The sequence below is a fragment of the Lissotriton vulgaris genome, chromosome 3_1, assembly GCF_964263255.1.
Source record: "Lissotriton vulgaris chromosome 3_1, aLisVul1.2, whole genome shotgun sequence".
NCBI lineage: Eukaryota > Metazoa > Chordata > Amphibia > Caudata > Salamandridae > Lissotriton > Lissotriton vulgaris.
In genome coordinates this window covers 1,606,449,452-1,606,472,436 of record NC_141689.1, presented here as the reverse complement: position 1 = coordinate 1,606,472,436, position 22,985 = coordinate 1,606,449,452, and the positions used below count along the sequence as shown (strand labels likewise).

General features: G+C 46.7%; 1 protein-coding gene across 1 annotated transcript in view; it reads right to left on the bottom strand.

Moving 5' to 3' along the window:
- GRIN3A (glutamate ionotropic receptor NMDA type subunit 3A) overlaps nt 1-22,985 on the bottom strand; it is a 665,328-nt gene that overhangs the window by 147,268 nt on the left and 495,075 nt on the right. The window contains exon 5 of the mRNA XM_086963254.1: nt 14,674-14,789. Within this exon, the coding sequence (XP_086819380.1) occupies nt 14,674-14,789 (116 nt within the window). The remainder of the gene's footprint in view (nt 1-14,673; nt 14,790-22,985) is intronic.

Below are 22,985 nucleotides of genomic sequence, written 5' to 3'. Positions count from 1 at the left end.
TGCTCCCGAGCCCCCCTTTGGGTTTTGATGGACTTGTCCCCAAGTCCCCACTTGCAGCCTTTTACAAGTACTTTGGATTAAACTGTGTAGAGCTCAAGGATACCTGCGCGACCACCACCCAGACACACCAGGGCAGGTAAACCTGAACTGCTTGTGGTTCTTTGGACTTTGGCCCCCAAACACCTTCAATCCTAAAGAGCACACTCTACAACCACTTGCAACACGTATTCAGTTTATGTCTTTCCTCCCATAGGATAACATTACCTCAAAAACCCTTATTTCAGCATTTTGCTATTCCTTTGTAAAATTCATAACTCCGAAAGTACTTATCTGATTCCAATGATCTTGGTGTCTAAAATTTTATAAAAGTCTGTTTTATTTTTCCAAATTGGTCTCAGATTTTTTCTTGAGTGTCTGTACCATTTATTGACTCTGTGTGTGCAACAAATGCTTAACACTCCCTCTGAGAGATTTTTTCTTGAGTGTCTGTACCATTTATTGACTCTTTGTGTGCAACAAATGCTTAACACTCCCTCTGATATGCTTAAGGCTCTAGACCACACTACCACAAATAGAGCACTTGGGATTATGAGAGTAAGCCTCTGTAAACCAATAAGGGAAGTCTGAACTTTTTGCATAGTAGTGTGCCCCTACATTGGCCCACTACTTAAAAAGCCAGCTAAGAAGTCTGACAGCTGCTGGTTACTTGACGCTTTTGTTTGTGGTTAGTGAAATGGATGGTACACACTTCTAAAATTTGTATTGTTGCCCTGGGCAGGTAAGCAATCAAGACTCACTTAGTATGCACTTTGCTGTCTATTTTCATTGGGCTGTTGCACCTTTTAATACACTACTGCAGACATGGGCAAGAAAGAATTGTAAATTTACTCAATATTAATTTCATTGGTTACTTTAATGGGCAGCTACATTCTTTTGTTTCTGTTGTTGACATGTTACTGTGGATCCAACCAGCATGCATTTTAGGGAGTCTGCATTTCATTAGCCCTTCATAGGTTTTAAGTATATTTTGTTTAAGCTTGTCACAGCTAATATTGTAACTTGATATATCTTGCTGTAAGGTGCCACCTGCCACAGAATTTAGATTTGTTAACTGGACACTTTACTGGGTATTCCAGCTGGTAAGCTACTTATGTTTAAACGTTTTTTTACTGATGACACGGGCAGCCAAGCACTTCAAATCCGCTCAATAGGCACGTTAAAGTATTATATGCACTTTACTTGTCTGAAAAAGATCTCTTCATAACTCAGTCAAGTTAAGCTTGTTATTGCTAATACTGTAATTCGATGTAAGGCATTACATGCCACTCTATCAACAAGTCTTTTTGTACTTATGAGTTGATATGGTTTGTTTTACCTTTTGAAAGGGTTTTAATTCACTGAGTAAATAATAATAAACTTGAAACTTGTCTGATGGAGTCCTATGGCAAACAAAGTCCTTCATATCAAATATGCCCTATTATGTCCCGCCCTAATTATATACCCAAAAAACACAGTTGATGGACAGAATGTAGAACAATGTCATACATTCACCCCAGTACAAGGATCTGGGCCTAAATCCATCGTTTTTTTGCACTCCACACCACCCTGGGTTAGACACTGGCTATATGCAAATCAGCTCTGACCCTGTGCCTCATGGGAACAGTCCAGTCCGAACTACCAAGCCATGTCTTTCCCAGACCGGAATCAAGCATCCAAGGACCGGTTTCTGGCTATCAGCCTTCATCAGCCTGAATAACTTGACTCCAGTGGTGCGGAGAGCCTGGGACTCACGTCTGAGTATACCCAGCACACTCGGGGTGAAAGTTGCAAAAAACACAGTTGATGGACAGAATGTAGAACAATGTCATACATTCACCCCAGTACAAGGATCTGGGCCTAAATCCATCTTTTTTTGCACTCCACACCACCCTGGGTTAGACACTGGCTATATGCAAATCAGCTCTGACCCTGCGCCTCATGGGAACAGTCCAGTCCGAACTACCGAGCCATGTCTTTCCCAGACCGGAATCAAGCATCCAAGGACCGGTTTCTGGCTATCAGCCTGCATCAGCCTGGATAGCTTGACTCCAGTGGTGCGGAGAGCCTGGGACTCACGTCTGAGTATACCCAGCACACTCGGGGTGAAAATTGCAAAATTATATCCCCAACATATTACAGATGTCCCTTCATCATATATGTCCTGATGAGGCCCTTACATGATGATACAGGTTGAAACGTTGTTTATTACCATAACAAACAAACTGTTCCCAATATGAATTTAGGTTTATATGGAGACATAAAATGCCTAGTTGGCTATTGAAATTTTCCTTAGTTGTATGTTTGTTAAACACACTGTCCTAATTGGTTTTATTTCGCTCCACTCCTCTCCTTCAGTGTGTTTTTTACTTTACTTGGGACACATTACTCCTTTTCTTTGAAATTACATATTGTTTTAAAACTTGTTATCTTGATAACCATTATATGTAGACACATATTTAATGCTTATGGATAGGTTAATATGAGGTAGTGTTTATCTGTTTTTTTTTATGTGACAACACATTAAGTGCATATAATGATTTCACTACTTTTAGGGCCTGATTACGATGTCGGTCGGAAACTAAACCACTGACTCCTTGTCAGATTAGGTTCCGACCGACTCGCGTTCAGCGGTTCCGCCGGACCGATTATGATGCTTCCGATCACCGTTCGGAAGTACTCCCACAGACTTCAATGGGGCCTGTGTTCCGACCGCCAACACAGCCTCCTATGGGAAAAATAGGTGTCTGCGGAAAACCTTGCACCCTGTTGTGGGCACCCCATGGTGCCTGCCACATTGTGCATGGTTTTAAAGGGGGGTCCCTTAGGTAACCTCTCGACCCCAAACCGGGGAACTCAGGATGAAGGGGGGCCTACTAGGGGGCCCCCCAAAGTCAGTGTTCAACAGCCTTTTCATGTCGGACAGACCGAGGCAGAAATCCGACATCGTAATCGGTCAGTCAGAAACGTTGTCCATTGAGCTGTACGAATCGGCTCTGACCGACTCGGATTCTCTGAATACCGGTAGTAACCAAGTCGGAATGTCTGAACGGTTCCCCTTCCGACCGCGAGCATCGTAATTGGTCAATCAGGAATGTTTTGACCGAGGGGTCGATTACGATGTCAGAACGTATCCTCCTGACTTGGGGCACGATTACGATGTCGGTCGGAAAGCTTTCCAACCGACCGATTACGATAGTCAGACACCATTCGGACTTTCTGAGTTGGTTCAGAAAGGCAGTCGGAGGAACCGTGTCAGTTGGAGCCGATTCGTACAGATCTACGGACCGCATTTCTGACCAGGCAATTACGATGTCAGATTTGGACAGCCTTTCCAAATCGGTTGTCCGACACAGACAGGCTGTTGGAATCTGACTTTGGGGGCCTGTAGCAGTCCCCCATTCACCAGGAGCTTTCCGAATGGGGCCCATGGGGGCACCCAAGGGACCCCCTTTCAGACCATGCCCAGTGTGGCAGGCACCATGAGGTGCCCGCCACAGGGAGCAAAATTTTCCCCACCCACCCCTTTCTTCAATGAGAGCCTGTGTATTCGGTCGGAACACAGGCTACTATTGAAGTCAATTGGAGTCTGACCGAATGGTATCCGGAACCATCATAATCGGTTGGTCGGACTCCCCGAATCAGATTCAGTCGGAAACCATTCCAAGACCTATTCGGACGAAATGCTTCCGACCGACTTCGTAATTGGGCCCCAAGTCGGGAGGATAGGTTTTGATACGGTCTAGTAGAATACGACTGTTGGTTGGAGGCTTTACGATCGACATCGTAATCAGGCCCTAAGTTGGTCAATACTACAAGTGAGTCAGGTGAGAGCCAATGTTTTCACAAAATAAATAGGTTCAAAGATTTGCACAGGCATATGTGTTGCTCTTGTAATATAAGTATTTTATGAATTTGTCAGGATGGCCATTGGCTGGATAAAGTTTGATCATATGCTGTTTAATTACTTCTCAAATCAGATGTTATGTGGCCAACACCTTCAGAGCTCTGACACCCTTCTGCTGGAAACACCAGCCTTTAAGAAGGCGATAACATTGACAGAAGAAATGCTTCTCAGGAAGTACCCTAGTGTCACAGGCCAAAAAGACAACCCCATTTTAACAAATGTTCTAGGGTGAGTTGAAGAGCCCATAGTTTCAGAGTCAATCTCTACTATGAAAGGCCCATGAAGATATCAATAATTTGACGCAAACCCCCTTTTTTACGTTCACTGCTGGGAATATGTACGTAAATAAAGTATTTTAGCCTGCAGTGTTAGTGACCCCAACTCTTCCCTTTTTATTTACGTTTGTTACTATGTGATTTTTACCCTATGTGCTTCAGACCTATGTAACAAGCCATAATTATCCCAATATATATTATAATTATATTATTGCTGCTAGTATTTATGACAATTGTTAGGAAATGCCTCTTTTTGTCTGATTAACCCAAAACGTTTGGACAGATGCTGCCGGTTTTTCATATTTGAGAGTGTACTGAGGTCTGGTAACCAACCTTAGTGCCAGTGTTCTAACCCTATACAAAATGTATGTTGAATTGGCTACCCTCAATTAGCATAAGTTAACTTAGTTATAAGTCCTTAGTATACGGTACCAGGTGTACCCAGGGCCTGTACGTTAAAGTGTCCAACCAGGGCTGCAGCTCAAAGTGCACCACCCTGAGTGTGGTACAGCACAACACAACATGGTTCCCAGTCTGCCACTTTTGACTGGAAGAGATGCTTTAAAACTGATAGTTCGACTTTGCCATTTAAGCCAATGACAAAGCTCCACTTTCCTTAACAGCACATATATAAGTCTCCCCGAAGGATGCCCAATTGAGTGCTAAGGCAGGGAGCTGTATATTCATAAGTACGATATGTACTTTAATTAGTCCTAACAATAAAATCCCCAAATTGTTGTTTTACTGTGCAAAGAATAGAGGCCCCATTGGCCAGTACAGGGTTGCAGGCTGACATCGCTGCCCTGATACTTTCAGAATGGGTCTTCTAAAACTAGTACTTCAAGGTATCAAATTAATTGTGGCCTTAAACCCGACTTGATGCTCAAATTCAATTTAATGTCACTTTTAAGGAAAGGCAACTTTTAGAAATGCGAATGACTCCTCAGCCTTAGGACATGAGAGGCCTGCAGTAGAGGGAGGTATCACCTCCCCCTGGAGTAAGCCACACAGAGTGTTGGCCCAAAAGGCGAGCATCAAAAGAAGAAGCGGCCTTTGATAGGCAAAGGGCAATTCTTCTAGAGAGGGGCTGCCCCTTTGTTCAGGTAGATGAGCTGGCCGCAGGTACAGAGAAGGGAAACCAATTGCCAAACTGGTTTTGCCATGGACAGGTAGCCCACAGGTAGCCACACCACTAGGTTGGGCTAACAAGGTCTACACACTGAGAGAAGAGTTCAGACATATTGTGAGTAGGTAGAATAGTGCACTCTAGGATAGCTAGATGCTACATAGCTGGAAACCATCAGGGATCCTGGTAGACCATTTGCTAGTGATGTCTTCATTTCCCAGAGCACTTTCAGGCTATATATATGATACCCATGGCACCCTGAACCTCATATCACATCTCAACTGGAAAGAGGACCCACAAAGGGTTTCCCTGATGACCCCTGGACCTGGCCAGAGAGGCTGCACCAACTGCTGGACATCACCTGCTACTCATTGGGCTAGTGAAGAAAGGACTGTGCCTGTGGTGCCTGGCTCATGGAAATGTTGCTCCAAAGCTCCAGACAGGAAAGGTGAACTCAAACAGTCAGTCAGCTGACTCCCTGCTCCAGCACCAGAGCCATAAAAGCTGAAGGAGACTGTCCTGGCTAGTCAGTAGCCAGTACAGTCTCCAGGCAGGTCGCTCTCCTCACCGCCACACAGCCCCCTGTGTGCCCGGTCTCCTGCTGCCACTGCCGCCCCTGCCAGCCGCTGCTGACTATTCTACACCCCGGTGCCTGCTGACCCCCTACCCTGTGACTCCTGCTGGGCCCCTGTGCCCTCGCCGCCACCTCTCCAGCCATTTTTACCTCAGTTTCTTCCTTTGCTTTCCCCTCCTGTGCCCCCTGCCTTCTGTGCCCCCACCGCCACCTTCTTCCGCATCTTTGCCGCTGTTTTTTCCCGCCGCTGTGTCCCTGCGGCCCCGCCCCCTGGCCCCATTGGGTGCCTCGCTCCCCCTCCCAGCTTCTCCTCCCTCCCTCTGACCTACATATGGAGGCCACGCAGCGGACGCACGCAGCAGACGCGCGCAGCGGACGCGCGCAGCGGATACGCCGATTGTGCGCCGAAGACGCGCCAAAGGCAAGCCCGTCTGCGCCCATCCACGCCTGGACCGCGCCCAGCGCCAGGACCCCTGGCCCCCGTCGACGCCATTCCACACGTCGGATCTACGACGCTGCCACCCTCAACGCACTCAACGCTGGCCAAACCCCTGCCTGCTACCGAGCCACCCCGAAACGCACCCACGGACCCTTCACCTGCCAAGCCTGCAAATTCACCTGCCTCCGGACCTGCACCACACCCGACAAGCCAAGCTCCAGCAGCAACCACCTCAAGGGCATCCTGCTCAACACCCGCTCCATCCACAGACACGCCGTCGAACTCTGGAACCTACTCGACACAACATCACCAGACGTCGCCTTCCTCACAGAAACCTGGATGAACGCCTCGTCAGCGCCTGACATCGCCATAGCCATCCCAGACGGGTACAAGATCACCCGAAAGGACTGCGTCAACCAGACTGGAGGAGGCATCGCCATCATACACAAGAACACCATCCGCATCACGACCAACCCCGACGACACCTTCACCGCCGCCGAACACCTCCACTTCCAGATACACACCATCCCAAGACCACCCTCAGAGGCACCCTCATCTACAGACCCCCGGGACCACGCACCCAATTCAGCGAAGACATCGCCGACTTCATCAGCATGCACGCCCTCCCCTCTGCTGACTACATCCTCATAGAGGACCTGAACTTCCACCTGGAGAACAACAAGGACAGCAACACCACCACCCTGCTGGAAAACCTCACTAACCTCGGACTCAAGCAACTGGTGAACACCACTACGCCAGCCACACGCTTGACCCAGTCTTCTCCTCCAGCAAACACATCTCCTTCAGCCACTCCACCGGACTCCATTGGACTGACCACAGCTGCATCCACTTCAGCTTCAGAAGAACCACGACCCACCACCACCCGCAACAGATTCCTCGCAGGAGCTGGAGAAAGATCACCGCCGAGCAGCTCGCCACCTCCCTCCGCCAGAACCCTCCCGCCAGCACAACGGACCCCAACAAAGCAGCCAACAACCTCACACAGTGGCTCTCCGACTGCGCAGATGACCTCGCACCACTGAAGAACCCTCCCAGCAGACCCGGCAGCAAGAAATCCCCCTGGTTCACCGACGTACTCAATATCTCCAAGAAGAACTGCCGCACCCTCGAGAAAGCCTGGCGCCAGGACCAGACCACAGACAACATGCCTGTCCTCAAGCACGCCACCCGCAAACACCACCAGCTGACCCGCACCACCAAGAAGACAGCATTCAAAGAACAGCTGGACAACAACGCCCAAAACAGCAAGGAACTCTTCAGCATCATCAAAGAGTTCTCCAACCCCAGTGCCGCAAACACTGACATCACTACCTCGCAAGACCTCTGCGACTCACTCGCCTCATTCTTCCACCGCAAGATCGCCGATATACACAACAGCTTCGGCGCACTAACCACGCACCCAACCACCGAACCAACGCCCCCCCACCACACCATCTGCGCCTGGACCCCGGTCAGCACCGAAGACACCACCCGCACGATGAACACAATCCACTCCGGTTCACCAACCGACCCTTGCCCCCACCACGTCTTCAACAAGGCCGACTCCATCATCACACCCCAACTCTGGCACATCATCAACACCTCCTTCAACACCGCCACCTTCCCGGAGATCTGGAAGCACGCCGAGCTCTGCGCCCTCCTGAAGAAACCAACAGCAGACCTCACCGACCTCAAGAACTACCACCCCATCTCGCTCCTCCCTTTTCCTGCCAAAGTCATCGAGAAGACCGTCAACAGACAGCTTGCCGCCTTCCTCGAGACGAACGGATCCCTCGACCCCTCGCAGTCCGGTTTCCGAGCCAACCACAGCACCGAGACCGCCCTCATCGCAGCCACTGATGGCATCAGATCCCTGCTCGACAACTGGGAAACAGCGGCCCTCATCCTCCTGGACCTCTCTGCAGCTTTCGACACTGTCTGCCACCGCACCCTAGTACAGCGCCTCAACAACATCGGAATCCAAGAGAAGGCACTGGAGTGGATCATCTCGTTCCTCGCCGGAAGAGCCCAGAAAGTCCGCCTCCCCCCGTTCAGATCCGAGACCACCAAAGTCATCTGCGGCGTATCACAAGGATCATCACTCAGCCCAACCCTCTTCAACGTCTACATGAGCCCTCTCGCAGCCATCGCACACGAACACAACCTCCACATCATCTCCAATGCCGACGACACCCAGCTGATCCTCTCCCTCACCAACGACCCCGCCACCGCCAGAACCAGCCTACACGAAGGGATGAAAGACGTCGCCGAATGGATGAAGAACAGCCGCCTGAAACTGAACTCAGACAAGACGGAAATCCTCATCCTGGGATAATCGCCCTCTGCCTGGGACAACTCCTGGTGGCCCCCTGCCCTGGGCACCACTCCCAAACCAACGGACCACGCACGCAACCTGGGCTTCATCCTGGACTCCTCCCTCTCGATGACCAGACAAGTCAACGCCGTCTCATCATCATGCTTCAACACCCTGCGCATGCTTCGCAAGATCTTCTGTTGGGTCCCCACCGAAACCAGGAAGATGATCACCCAGGCACTCGTCACCAGCCGGCTGGACTACGGAAACACCCTCTACGCCGGAACCACAGCCAAACTTCAAAAAAGACTCCAGCGCATCCAAAATGCCTCCGCACCTCTCGTCCTGGACATCCCCCGACACAGCCACATCTCCTGCCACCTGAGAGACCTGCACTGGCTCCCCGTCAGCAAGAGGATCACATTCAGAATCCTCACCCACGCACACAAGGCCCTCCACGACCTGGGCGCCAAGTACCTCAACAACCGCCTGACCTTCTACGCGCCCACCCGCCAGCTACGATCGTCCAGCCTCGCCCTTGCCGCAATTCCACGCATCCGCAAAGCCACCGCCGGGGGAAGATCCTTCTCCTACCTGGCAGCCAAGACATGGAACTCCCTCCCGATCCACCTCCGGCTGACCCAGGATCATCTCTCCTTCAGGAAGCTCCTCAAGACTTGGCTCTTCGAGCAGTAACAAACCCCTCCCCCCCAGCGCCTTGAGACCCTCCCGGGTGAGTAGCGCGCTATACAAATGCCTATGATTGATTGATTGATTAGTAGCCACTTCTGAAGAATCACCCAGGCCCCCCATGTGCAGCCTAAAGACCACCCCTTGACCCCAGTAAAAGTTGCATCCATATCTACTGGACCCGGGAGGGTCGTTAAAGTATTAAATGGCCATCCAAGATGGACACTAGCCTGTGCCATAGAAACCGCTGGACCTGCTGTGGCTGGAGGCAGGTAGCTCAGTCAAAGCTGGGCTTTGGCTGAAAGAGGACTTTGACTCCTGTGGCCAAAGTTACCCAACTTCAACTGTGGACCAAGGATTAACCCCAGAAAGACCACTGTTAACTGCACTGCACCCAGAGCATCTTTTAGCATACTTCATCCTCAGAATCAGGACTGCTCTATTGAAGTCTATGGTAGTCCTTGCATAAAGTGTGGAGCCGGACTGGAGACTGTTTTGGTGGCATGTAACTGCCTAAATACTCCTTATTGGCCCTTATTTACTTTCTTCTTGTTAGAATTGGTTGCCCATTCTGGGTCAGAGTAGTCAAACATAACTCTTTAAAACTTTTGAAAAGTTTGCAAACTTTACTGTTACCAATACTTGTTTGTAGTTGAGACTAAAATGCAGAGATTTACTTTTTACTTACAAATCTGTATATCGAAACCCTCTGGTGGATTTTGCCCATATTGGTGTCTAAAATTCATAAAAATATAATCTATTGTTATAAATTGGTTTTGAATTTACTACGTGTTTTGCGACTTTCTTATTTCGTTGTTTGGTACTTCTAAATGCTTTACACAAATTCCTTTGTTTAACCGCTTTCCTTGTGCACGACCGTTGGCCAACGCAGTCCCGCCCACGCAATAGAACACCTGCATGGTGGCGGAATGCCCGCCGCTGTAAACAAGTTAAGCCTTGCTGCTCACAGCTGCCTACGGTTGGCCTAGAGATTCTACAAATGAGTCTGATTGGACCAAGACAGTTTAGCGAGTGTAATACATGGTGAGGTCTCACAACCACACCATATAATGCATCACAATCCTCAGAACAATATTGTATTATTTATGGTTATCCATTTTTTATCGCCAATATCATTTATATTTATTATGTTATACTTCATAACCATTGATGGTCCGTTTCTGCAGCTATATTGAAATAAAGGAGGTTTTTAAACTCTTATGTAAAGTGCTCCATCATCCACTATGTCTCGTCAAAGCTATAGATGGAGTTGGCCTAGTGGCTAGGGCGGTCGACCTCGAATCTGGGGAACCGGGGTCATGTCTCGGCAATGATGCTGAACATCCTGTGATTCTGGGCAAATCACTTGGTCTCCCCGAGCCTAACAAAAATGAATGTGTCCTCATGTAATGCAACTGGTGCTTTGTAAAGTGCTCTGATACCCAATACAGGGCAAGTTCGTAATATATAAAACTCCGTAAAAAAAAAATCCTAGGAAGTAAATTTTGACCCCTTGATCAACACCTGCCAATCTTCGAAACTATACAAGATCAGAAGGCATGTTTACTAGTCTTGAAATTGTGTACCATGCCCATCACATAGAAGTACCATTACAATGCTGCAAATATGTTTTGACACCTATGTGTCCTCTTTCAACAATAACATCACCCTCACCAATTGATGAGAAGAGATGGCTTTGAAAATTGAACTGCTAACAATAAGCATGAAGCATGTTCTGCCAGAAACTTTGGGGCCCATGTTACACATAAGGCGCACTGCCCAGGTCTGCACCACAGTGCACTTTTAACTGAACGGCCGGTTGCAAACCGGCACAATGCACCCTATTACACTGAATGCACCTTTTCTATTGAAGATGCAAACTTGCATCTGCCAAGGCAACAGGGTATTAGTGAAAGGTTTATCAGCTGTTTGAAGTTGTGAGTCTCCATTTCACTGCGCAGGCAACAACCTCACCTGCTTGTCAGAGTGGAGTAAAGTTCTTCCTGTGTGCGAGGGCAGTGAGTGAGTGCACGCATCTGAAGTGGGATGCTTCAGGGGCCCTTGGGGTCGCTTCTTGCTCCCCCAAAGGGCGCTCTACCTCTGCCCCTCCTCTATGTGGTGCGCTGTCAGTGTCTTTGCCTTTGACTCTCACCTGTATTTCCTTATTGCAACCCATGCAAATGAGTGAACACCCCCTCGTGTAGATGCCAGCGCAAAAAGTGTGGTGGTGCAATCCATATTATAGAAGGGGCAGCATAAGCGGACGCAAAAGCCCGTTTCCACCGGGGCACTTACTGCAATATGGGTCTAGGTGTGCTAAAACCCCATAATCATTATTTTTACTGTAAGCTTTCTCGTTTGCTGGAAAATGCAGAAGAAGCCTTTATACCACTATAACTTGCCCTACTGCAACCTTGATTCCCTGTCACTTTAACAACACAGACGTTTTTTTTTTAAATTCCTGAAATCATTCGGACCCGGGCTCAAGCCAATCAGAGAAAGGCAATAGACACAGAGAAAAGACAAGCGTGCTACAGACACCACCAGCAGGACTGAGAGGATTTTGGGGCTGATTACGATGGCGGACGGACTTCAGTCCGTCTGCCATCGTCTCGGGGAGTGGGCCTGCGCGCCTACAAGGCGGCAGTCCCTCAGGTGGTATTACGATGGGGCTGCCATGGGGCTGCCACTACGGTGGCCGCAAGTGCCGTACTTAACTTGCGGTGGTGCTGCTGGCTGCAGCATCCACCGCAATGTTATGAATGCACTTTTTACATTTCCCTACACTACGTGGCAGGCCCCATGTAGTACATGCCACCTGGTGAAGGGAAATGTAGGGGCGGCACCATAGGTACCCCCCAACCCTAAAACCAAGTGCCCAGGTGAAAGGGGGGCCTACTATGGGCCCTCAAAGTTCATCCCTGCCAGCCTTTCCATAGCAGGTGAACTGCCATGGAAAGGCTGGAAGGGATGGACCTTCGTAATCCCAATGGCGGTGCCTATTTAAGCGACTACGAGGGCCTCTGAGCACTGGCAGGCTCAAGGAGCCCGTCGGATGCGTGATGGTCGGAGTCTCCAAACGCCACGGTCTCACCCGCATTAGAATATGGCAGGGGAAAAATGGCTTCTCGATGGTGGTGAACCTGCCACCGACAGCCTTTTGGTGGTAGGTTCACCACCATCATATTCTGCCCCATTGTTTGGTGTGCATGAAGCAGTTGTCAAACGTGCATGTGTGATTTTGACAGAAATTCCTATCCTGCTGGTCGTGTTGAGATCTTGCAAATTAACTGACCGTAAAAGGGCTTCCAAACGGCTGTTAGTCCATACAGACTCAACAGAACATCTGTGCACTGAAAATGCACAGGACATCACACGAACGAGAGTAAAGGACCCTTTATGATATGTATGAGGTCTGCAAGAGTTACTTCTTTTTCTAACTATAGTTAAAAAGTATGATGCACGATAAATCTGAAATGATGCCTGTCTCCTGAAAGGTGGCGTAAACTGTTTAATCAATGTGAAGAGTTTTTTATCAAAAGTCATGGCACATATGAACTACAAAAGTAAAAAAAAAACTTAAAGCCAAATATTTTATTCCTAGGATAAGAGAATGTAATAAAAGTATTAAAAACTGGGGGCCCAATTCACAAAAGTAATCTTTTATTCACAAAGGGGCAGATTTACAAGCCCCTTGCGCCTCTTTTACGCCGCCGTTGTGTCACTTTTGTGACGCAGCGGCGGCGCAAAAGATGCGCCATGGTGCGGGATATTTACAACGTGGCGCATCTGGGAGATGCGTCACGTTGTAAAACCCTGCGTCATAAGGAGGCGTTCTGGCACTGGGGGGGCGTTCCGGTGCAGGAACGCCTCTTAAAAGTGGCTGAGTGAAATCTACAAGATTTCACTCAGTCACTTTGGGGCCCATGCTGTGTCAAAACCCTGCGCCTGCTTGAAGCAGGCGTAAGGCTTGACACAGCATTAGACAGATAGGACCACCGAGAGCATTGCTGGAGCTGCATGGCAACTCCAGCAATACGTCACCTTTGCGGCACAGATGCGTCACGCATCTGGTACGTTTTTGCCCCATGGTGCGCCGCATTGTAAATGCGGCGCACCATGGGTGGCGGAGCTGCGGCGCACAATAACTGGCGCATCCCTATGGATTCACCAGTTATTGTAAATCTGCCCCAAAGTGCATTAGGATTCCTCAGTCACTTTTAGGCCAATGCAGCGTCAAAACCCTACGCCTGCTTGAAGCAGGCGTAAGGCTTGACACAGCATTGGACAGATAGGGCCCCGAGAGCATTGCTGGAGCTGCATCGCGCTTGCGACGCAACTCCAGCAATGCGTCGCCTTTACGGCACAGATGCATCACGCATCTGTGCCGTTTTTGCCCCATGGTGCGCCGCATTGTAAATGCGGCGCACCATGGGTGGCGGAGCTGCGGAGCACAATAACTGGTGCATCCCTAGGGATGTACCAGTTATTGTAAATCTGCCCCAAAGTGCATTAGGATTCCTCAGTCACTTTTAGGCCAATGCTGCGTCAAAACCCTGCGCCTGCTTGAAGCAGCCGTAAGGCTTGACACAACATTGGACAGATAGGGTCCCCGAGAGCATCGCTTGAGCTGCGTCGCGCTTGCGACGCAACTCCAGCAATGCGTCACCTTTACGGCACAGATGCGTCACGCATCTGTGCCGTTTTTGCCCCATGGTGCGCCGCATTGTAAATGCGGCGCACCATGGGTGGCGGAGCTGCGGCGCACTTAATTGACGCATCCCTGGGGATGCACTAGTTATTGTAAATCTGCCCCAAAGTGCATTAGGATTCCTAACTTTACTACTCCTAAATGCCCTTTGTGAATACCGAAAGTCGTAAAGTTAGGCCAGTGTCTCAGTTTACTTTTGTGAATCGGGCCCTGGATGTTGGGCTCGCTGCATATTTTCATAGGGCAGCATTTGCTAATACCTGTTCTTTAAATAGGACCCCCAGAGGATTCTTTGAGATGCAGTTGAGCTCCTCACACAAAGCGAAAGTATGCACGGTGCCCCTTTCCATCCATTAGCCAATTTCGCAGAAGTCTGAACAAAAATAATGACTTCAGAACTCTTCGGAGGAGCATCCGAGGTCTGCACGCATTCGTGCCAATGCATCAGTGACAAACTTTTTAATGATCACTTCAAGAGAAGAAAAGAAATCTCATTAAACCCCAAACATTTCACGTCTTTTCAATCTGAGGCCAGGACGCGCGAGGTTGCCAAGAAGAACATTTCACGAGTAGAGGATATTAGTCAAAAACGCATCAATACCTTCAATGGCGAACGGCTTCCCTACTGTCAGCAGTTTGCAGTCAGCATCTATCGACACCTCGTAGTCCAGCAGCGCCTTATCCATGATGAAGGCGTCCAGGGTTTCCGGATCATTCCTGCATTTCAGATCCAGACAAAACAGAGAGACGAATCAGCTTCAGCCACAGAATGTTAGTAAGAAAGTTCAAGCTAAGGCATAATGTTGAATGACATCAAGGAAATGGAATATAAAGGACATTTTAAGGAAATTGTCATCCTTTAGTCAAATCTCACAGAGCCCTCCCTTAGAAACTGGCTTTAAACCACACTGTCACCATTTCAATCAAACAGGATCTTACAAAGAACAACTTCTGCGTGTGTAGTAAAAAGTCAAACAATGTGCTGGAGACTTTATTAGGTCATTCATGTACATCAAGTTTTCAAATTTTTATGCCACTCTCTTAACTTACTGGGTAAAGTAAAATAGGTATTGATGGAATGACTGTATTATCGTTTTCATCTCACTGTGTTGCAGACAGGAAGCAGCCTTATGCAAATCAGTTTGAATCCTGCTCCAGTGGAACAGTCAAACCCAAACTGATGGACTGCATCAATTTTGAGCAAGAACATAAACAACCGAGATCGAATTTTTAGGTCTGGTTATTAGCCAAGATTCTACCAGCTCTCTATCCATTGGTCTGTTGTTATATCATTTATATGTTGCTTCCTCTTACTACAGCATAGGACGATGGCTCAGCCTACTTAAGCCACTGGTTAACTTCACTTTGAGTAACTGCATGTTGCTCTTTCACTATTAGGACATCCCTACACAATGTAGTTCCCATCAGTGCCAGTGTTTCTGTTTGTATTTTATGATTACTTTAGTATTGCCCTTGAGTTTAGAGCCTAATGTAATAGCTCAAAGCTTTTGATGTAACCAACACTCATTCCAGCCTTAGCGTTTCCTTTATCCTGCCAATGATGTTGTACATTGCTTTTGGAGCACCTTAATTTTTTATACCTACTAGTATTTCACAGCATAACAGACTGTGCCCATTTAAAACTGTTCTGTATTACGTTATGCCTTCTTTCTTTCATTCCTTCCTTCTTTCCTATTTTTTAATCCTTTTCCTTTGATCCCTTTTTTCTTACCTACTTTCTTTCTGAATTTCTTACTTTCTTTCTTGCCTTTGTTCTTTCTGTCTTACCTTCTTTCTTTCTTTCCTTCTTTCTTCCCTTATTTTTGTACTTCTTTATCTTTTGTTTGTTTGTTTGTTTCTTTTCTTCTCTCTCTAGTCCATTCTTTCTTCTTTCTTTCCTGCTTTACTTCTTTCTTTCCTTTTTCTTTTTTCTTTCTTTCTTTCTTTCTTTCTTTCTTTCTTTCTTTCTTTCTTTCTTTCTTTCTTTCTTTCTTTCTTTCTTTCTTTCTTTCTTTCTTTCTTTCTCAAAGGTAAGAGACTAGCAGCAACTGCGAGACCGATTGGCTTTTTCAGGTCTGTGTTATCCCAGACCTTTGTTTTTACTAAAATTATGTATATAGGGATTACAGGGCTTTTTAACCAGACTTCATCCATTGTCTGTGGTTGTTTCATTCACATTTGTCATGGGGCAATGTGTCAGCCCACCTCAGCCCTGGACTGACTTCACTATAAGGCACAGCATGTTGCCCTTTCACAAGAAGCACATCCAAACAGAATATTTCCCTTCAGTACTAGGGAGTACTATGGTAGTGTGTGGTTTTTTGAGACAAACATTTTTTTTTGCCTTCAGCCTATATTATGTTTCACATTGATGAGGCCCAGCAGCTTTCCAAACAATAATGTTTTGCAAAAACCATGACAAAATACAAGAATAAATTGCAGAAAGGCTGGCGGCCAATACTGGACCTATTAACTTTGGGAATGCTTGTTACTTATTGACTAAGCATGGGCGAATTTTGCAAATCTGGCGTTCGCGAATTTTGCGAATTTGCGAACTCGCAATCCGCAAAATCCGCGAATTCTCGCGATTATTTTTTTTTGTGTTCGCAAGGATTTCTGCCAGTTTGCAATGATTTCTGCCAGTTCGCGAGGGTTTTTTATCAGTTCGCAATTGCGAACTTACATGTCGGCTCGCAACGGTCGCGATTATGTTGTTTCTACGTCTGGTTCATCATCACAGGTTCCCAGCACCCTCTGCTTCACCCCTGCCACCCTCTGTTTCACCCATGCCACCCTCTGGTACATCAATGCCACCCTCTGGTTCATCATCACTGTAGATTATGGGGGGAAAAAGCAAGCACACCTGCCTGCTTCAAGTGACATGAATTAATTTGGGGTTGATTTATTAATGTGTCACTGTTTTAAAATTCCAGTCTGGCACCTGCTTCCTTATCTGTAATTTGCTTTCTGTTGCAGTGCAATTTTTTTTCCAGGACCTTTGTGGCCTACTTGTAGCTATTCTATGAGCCTGCTGTGAGGGTCAGAGCAGGGTCATACACTTGTTGCAACTAGCAACTGAACTCTGGAGGGGCCCTTGTCAGGAAGCACTACAGGGAATGGTTACTAATGATGAGTTTGAACTTTTGAACCTGCTGAATGCTTTCACTTTTGCAAAACTCGTTTTTCTGCAGAACAGCATTACAGCAACTGTAATGCCGCAAACAAGCTTATATGAGAAAGTTGATTTCTAATCCAAAAGTTATCCAAACAAAATCAAAAGGCCTCAAATCCAAAAAAGTACAGGCGAATGTCAACCTGAGGAGTTATTCTGATAAAAAATCATCATTTTCAGAAGGTCTATGCTGCTTGCTTGTAGATTTCTTGTGCAGAATTGCAATTTTTGTAATTTCGCGAGTGCGAGATTGTTGCTGCCCGCCGCACCTACATGTTCGCAATTGCGAACTTACACTGCACGCCGCAAAATTGTATCACCAAGAAAAAAAAATCCGCAGCGTGCAAACTTGCGGATTTTCGGTAAATTCGTGAGCGTTCACGGATTGCGAATTTACCGAAAATCCGCAAAATCCGCGAGCGGAATGGATTTTCCACCCATGCTTATTATTGACATTCTTTACGATTTGCAGCTCAGTCTCTGGGCCTACCTGTTGCACTCAGGGTGTCTTACTGTGTAAATTATTCTCAGGTATTGGCAAGGTGGATCACACTGAAGTATATCATTTTGTTGCTCACTCTCTTCCAATACTAGTAAATAACATTATAGGGAAAAGGAAGGAAGAGGGAGCAATAATACCAGCTTATTTACTTATTTATCAGCATTCCTCCAAATACAAGCAACAGCTAGTTTTATTACAATACTCAAAATCTCTGATTGATTATTAAACAAAATGGATACCCTGCATCCCATAAACAATAAATGGAAAGCATTTAAAAGAATTCTTAAGGAGGTAACAATGACTAAAATTAACTGTAATAAAAAAGTTTTGGTAAAGCCGAAAGGTCACCGATGTAAAAATCAGAGTGACTGCCTTGGCTAATGCTTTTCTGTGTTGTCACAAACTAATAACACAATTACCTCTAGGGCATCATTTACCATGACGCATGCTTACACAAGTAGACTTTTGGCTAGCCATCTTGGAAAAAATCCTATTCCCATTCTGTTACAAGATGGCCGCAGAGGAGTAATTTAATATACTGGTACTTTTTTTTAGTGTTCCTAAATCCATGTGAGAAATTCCAATTAAAGGTAAAATAAACAAAAAGAAAGTATGCAGCAGATTGAAAAAAGGAAGCGTGTGGCACACTAGCACATGGCAGCTGAAGGGCTCTAGTAAAAAAAACAAATATGAAAAAGCCTGGTCCGACTGGGAAAGAAAGTAGGCCAGCGCACCAAAATAAAAGTGGCTCCCATTAGTGAATTAGATACATAAAAAAGTGGCCCAAGTTTGCAAATTGGGGCGATTTTGAACTTGACTCATTGTATATGTATTTTGCAATGTTTGGAAGACTGCATGGATTTTAGTTTGCTGCAGGCAATATTTGTTTTAGTGCTGGAGAAATCAAGAGTCAAAATCAGCACATTAGACCATAAAACAGGCCCTCAAATAGCCAAAAAACAGCCCACAGAACGACCCGTTACATCAGCCTGTCTGGAACGGCCTGATTGCCCTATAGGCCAGTAAAACCATGACCATGAAAACAGGGAGTGGGATAGGAAGTTTCAAGAAGAGGGGGAGTGAATAAAGGGCACCCAGGAGCAGTGCACTAGAATATTAGGAGGAATCAAGGAAAGTCTTGCACTCCTATGGAGTGCTAAAAAAACATGAAAAAAGAATTGTTTAAGTCAACTGTGGGAAGATACAACTCATCCAATCAGAATACTGCAAGTCCAAAATGCTTATGGGGGGGACAAACACAGGAGTAGGAAAGCCACTGAATCAAGAAAAAAATCTAAGATAAACAAAAAAGCCATCTAATCATGAGAATATTGCCCAGCCAAAGCACATTATAGATACGCACATTATGTATTGGAAATAACAGGTGAGCGACAGACAGCTGTATGTAACCAAGACCTAATTAAAAAGGATTGTGTGGGTGAATGGGTGAGAGGTAACTGGACGTTGCTTTCAGTTCCTAAAACAGGAGCACACCCCAATGCATAATGCCTGCCTTCCCAAGAAAATGTAATACAAAAATTACAATTTTTTTTTCTCCAATAGAAAAAGAGAACACATTTTTCTGTTCATGCAGGGCTGGACAGGCCTTTTATTCCACCAGCGGTACAAAAGGGGGTGGTGATGGACGGAGCATCTGAATCAATCAAACATTCACACCCAGTCAAAAGATCTGGGTTTAATCCATCACCGTTCTTTAGCCCACTCTGCCACCCCAGTTCAGACATGGCTGAATGCAAATCAGTCTGACCATGTGCCTCATGGGAACAGTCCAGCCCGAACTGCCAAGGCATGTCCTCCCTGGACCGGAAACAAGCCTCCGAGGCCCAGATCTTTGTACTGGGTGAATGTAAGACATTGTTCTGGATTCTGTCCATCAATTGTGTTTTTTGCAATTTTCACCCCGAGAGGCCTGGGTATGCTCAGACGTGAGTCCCAGGCTCTCCACATCACTGGAGTCAAGCTATCCAGGCTGAAGAAGGCTGATAGCCAGAAACCGGTCCTTGGATGCTTGATTCCGGTCTAGGAAAGACATGGCTTGGTAGTTCGGGCTGGACTGTTCCCATGAGGCACAGGGTCAAGGCTGATTTGCATATAGCCATTGTCTGACCTAGGGTGGTGTGGAGTGCAAAAAAACGATGGATTTAGGCCCAGATCTTTGTACTGGGGTGAATGTAAGACATTGTTCTGCATTCTGTCCATCAACTGTGTTTTTTGCAATTTTCACCCCGAGTGGGCTGGGTATGCTCAGACGTGAGTCCTAGGCTCTCCAAATCACTGGAGTCAAGCTATCCAGGCTGAAGAAGGCTGATAGCCAGAAACCGGTCCTTGGATGCTTGATTCCGGTCTAGGAAAGACATGGCTTGGTAGTTCGGGCTGGACTGTTCCCATGAGGCACAGGGTCAAGGCTGATTTGCATTTAGCCATTGTCTGACCTAGGGTGGTGTGGAGTGCAAATAAATGATGGATTTAGGCCCAGATCTTTGTACTAGGGTGAATGTAAGACATTGTTCTGCATTCTGTCCATCAACTGTGTTTTTTGCAATTTTTACCCCGAGTGGGCTGGGTATGCTCAGACGTGAGTCCCAGGCTCTCCACATCACTGGAGTCAAGCTATCCAGGCTGAAGAAGGCTGATAGCCAGAAACCGGTCCTTGGATGCTTGATTCCGGTCCAGGAAAGACATGGCTTGGTAGTTCGGGCTGGACTGTTCCCATGAGGCACAGGGTCAAGGCTGATTTGCATATAGCCATTGTCTGACCTAGGGTGGTGTGGAGTGCAAAAAAACGATGGATTTAGCCCCAGATCTTTGTACTGGGGTGAATGTAAGACATTGTTCTGCATTCTGTCCATCAACTGTGTTTTTTGCAATTTTCCCCCCGAGTGGGCTGGGTATGCTCAGACGTGAGTCCCAGGCTCTCCACATCACTGGAGTCAAGCTATCCAGGCTGAAGAAGGCTGATAGCCAGAAACCGGTCCTTGGATGCTTGATTCCGGTCTAGGAAAGACATGGCTTGGTAGTTCGGGCTGGACTGTTCCCATGAGGCACAGGGTCAAGGCTGATTTGCATATAGCCATTGTCTGACCTAGGGTGGTGTGGAGTGCAACAAAACGATGGATTTAGGCCCAGATCTTTGTACTAGGGTGAATGTAAGACATTGTTCTGCATTCTGTCCATCAACTGTGTTTTTTGCAATTTTCACCCCGAGTGGGCTGGGTATGCTCAGACGTGAGTCCCAGGCTCTCCACATCACTGGAGTCAAGCTATCCAGGCTGAAGAAGGCTGATAGCCAGAAACCGGTCCTTGGATGCTTGATTCCGGTCCAGGAAAGACATGGCTTGGTAGTTCGGGCTGGACTGTTCCCATGAGGCACAGGGTCAAGGCTGATTTGCATATAGCCATTGTCTGACCTAGGGTGGTGTGGAGTGCAAAAAAACGATGGATTTAGCCCAGATCTTTATACTGGGGTGAATGTAAGACATTGTTCTGCATTCTGTCCATCAACTGTGTTTTTTGCAATTTTATTCCACCAGGCATTTCCCAGTTGGGCTGGAGTTCTTGAAACCCGATTTTGAAAGTACAAGGCCGCTCCTTGGTCCGCGGTCTCTTTCCCTATCTCCATGAGGTTAATAGCAGCAGACATGAGGAGGCTTTGAGAGAGAGAGAGAGAAATGGAGGGAGTGGGAAAGTAGAGAAAAAGCACTCACACAGGATGAAGCGAGAGAAGAGAGGAGTCAAAGAGAGAACAGATGGATGGAAATAAAGAGATAGCTTGAGGAGATGAAGGAAGCATGGCTAGTTTGCACATTTTTGCTTGGGCTGCTTTTGGCTCCTCAGTCTGGCTTGTTGTCACCTCAATTACTTCGTTAACATTCCAGTGATTTATTTTTTGCAATACCATCTTAATTTCAATGTTCGCTATGCTGGTGTTGACTTCCTACTTTATTGTCAGAATAACATCTATATTCCACCGGGCCACTTTCTTACCGGTTCTTTGTTGGCTCCTCTGTCTTAGCTAAGAAAACATATGTTTCAGTATCTAACAGAAATTGTTGCAGCTTTGCTGTATGGTTATGTGTTGCCTTTGCTTTATTGTCCTTACTCTTTTTTCAATTTCAAATCGTTTTATTGAGTTATAAGAAAAAACAAATAATAAGAACATTCATAATAATAATGAAGAATAAGAATAAGAAAATCAATCAAACACGGGAAAACAGATACAAAGACAACGTAAGTAAATAGAAACTATAAACTATAAAATACAAATTATAAAATATAAATTATAAATTGCTCAAGTGCCCAACCAAGATATTCACATTTAGTACGTAGAAGGCGTAGAGGTAAATGAGCCAGCACAGTTCACCACGGGACTTCACTGGAGTATATAGTGCAGTATGTAGCACAAGTGTGTCAAATATTTACATACTATACAGCTAGTCCCTTGCGTGCTTCTGTCAGCCAACGGCTGTGGCCCACATTACCTTCGTAGTGCTGCGCACATCCGTTGGCCGACGTGGCCCCGCCCACTCCGCTAAACCCCAGCACCGCTTCAGAATTGCCGCTGCGGTGAAGCATTATAGAGGCATGAGTTACAATAGAGGCAAGTATTATTGGGATCCACTTGGCAGCCCGTGAGGATAGCACCTGCAGCCAATGCTTAATTTGTGAAAAAAGAAGTGCCAGGGATCTCCTCGGGAGACCACTGCAGCCTGCACCACCCGTTGTCCCTTCCAACACAACTAATGACATACCAACACAACTACTAACCATCACACTCCATACAAGAGTGACAACTACGATTATTCCAGGCCCATAACGTCATGAAACTGGCTTGGGAAGCAGGTGTTAATCCTTTTAAATGTTTATTTAATTAATAAACAACTGTTGGGTGCCCATCTTTAACTTAGACAAACAGCGCCACCATGTGGCAGACTGCCATAAGTACTAGTGTTGGTAATAAAGTGCCTGTGCCGAGCACCGGAAACCACCTGCTCTAGTACTACCGTAACCGTAGCATATCCTGCTCTTGATCCATTAGCAAAGAGATGCTACAATCTACATTTGAAAGGCTGTCTCTGCCCTCTCACCCATTGGGTTGTGTAACACTAAACTGTCTACCAGGAAAAAAGGCAGAAAGTCAGGAACTAAATGTTGTTTTGCATTTCAAATCTAGGACAATTTTCACTATGACATGTAATGGAAATATGCATTTCTTGGGTGG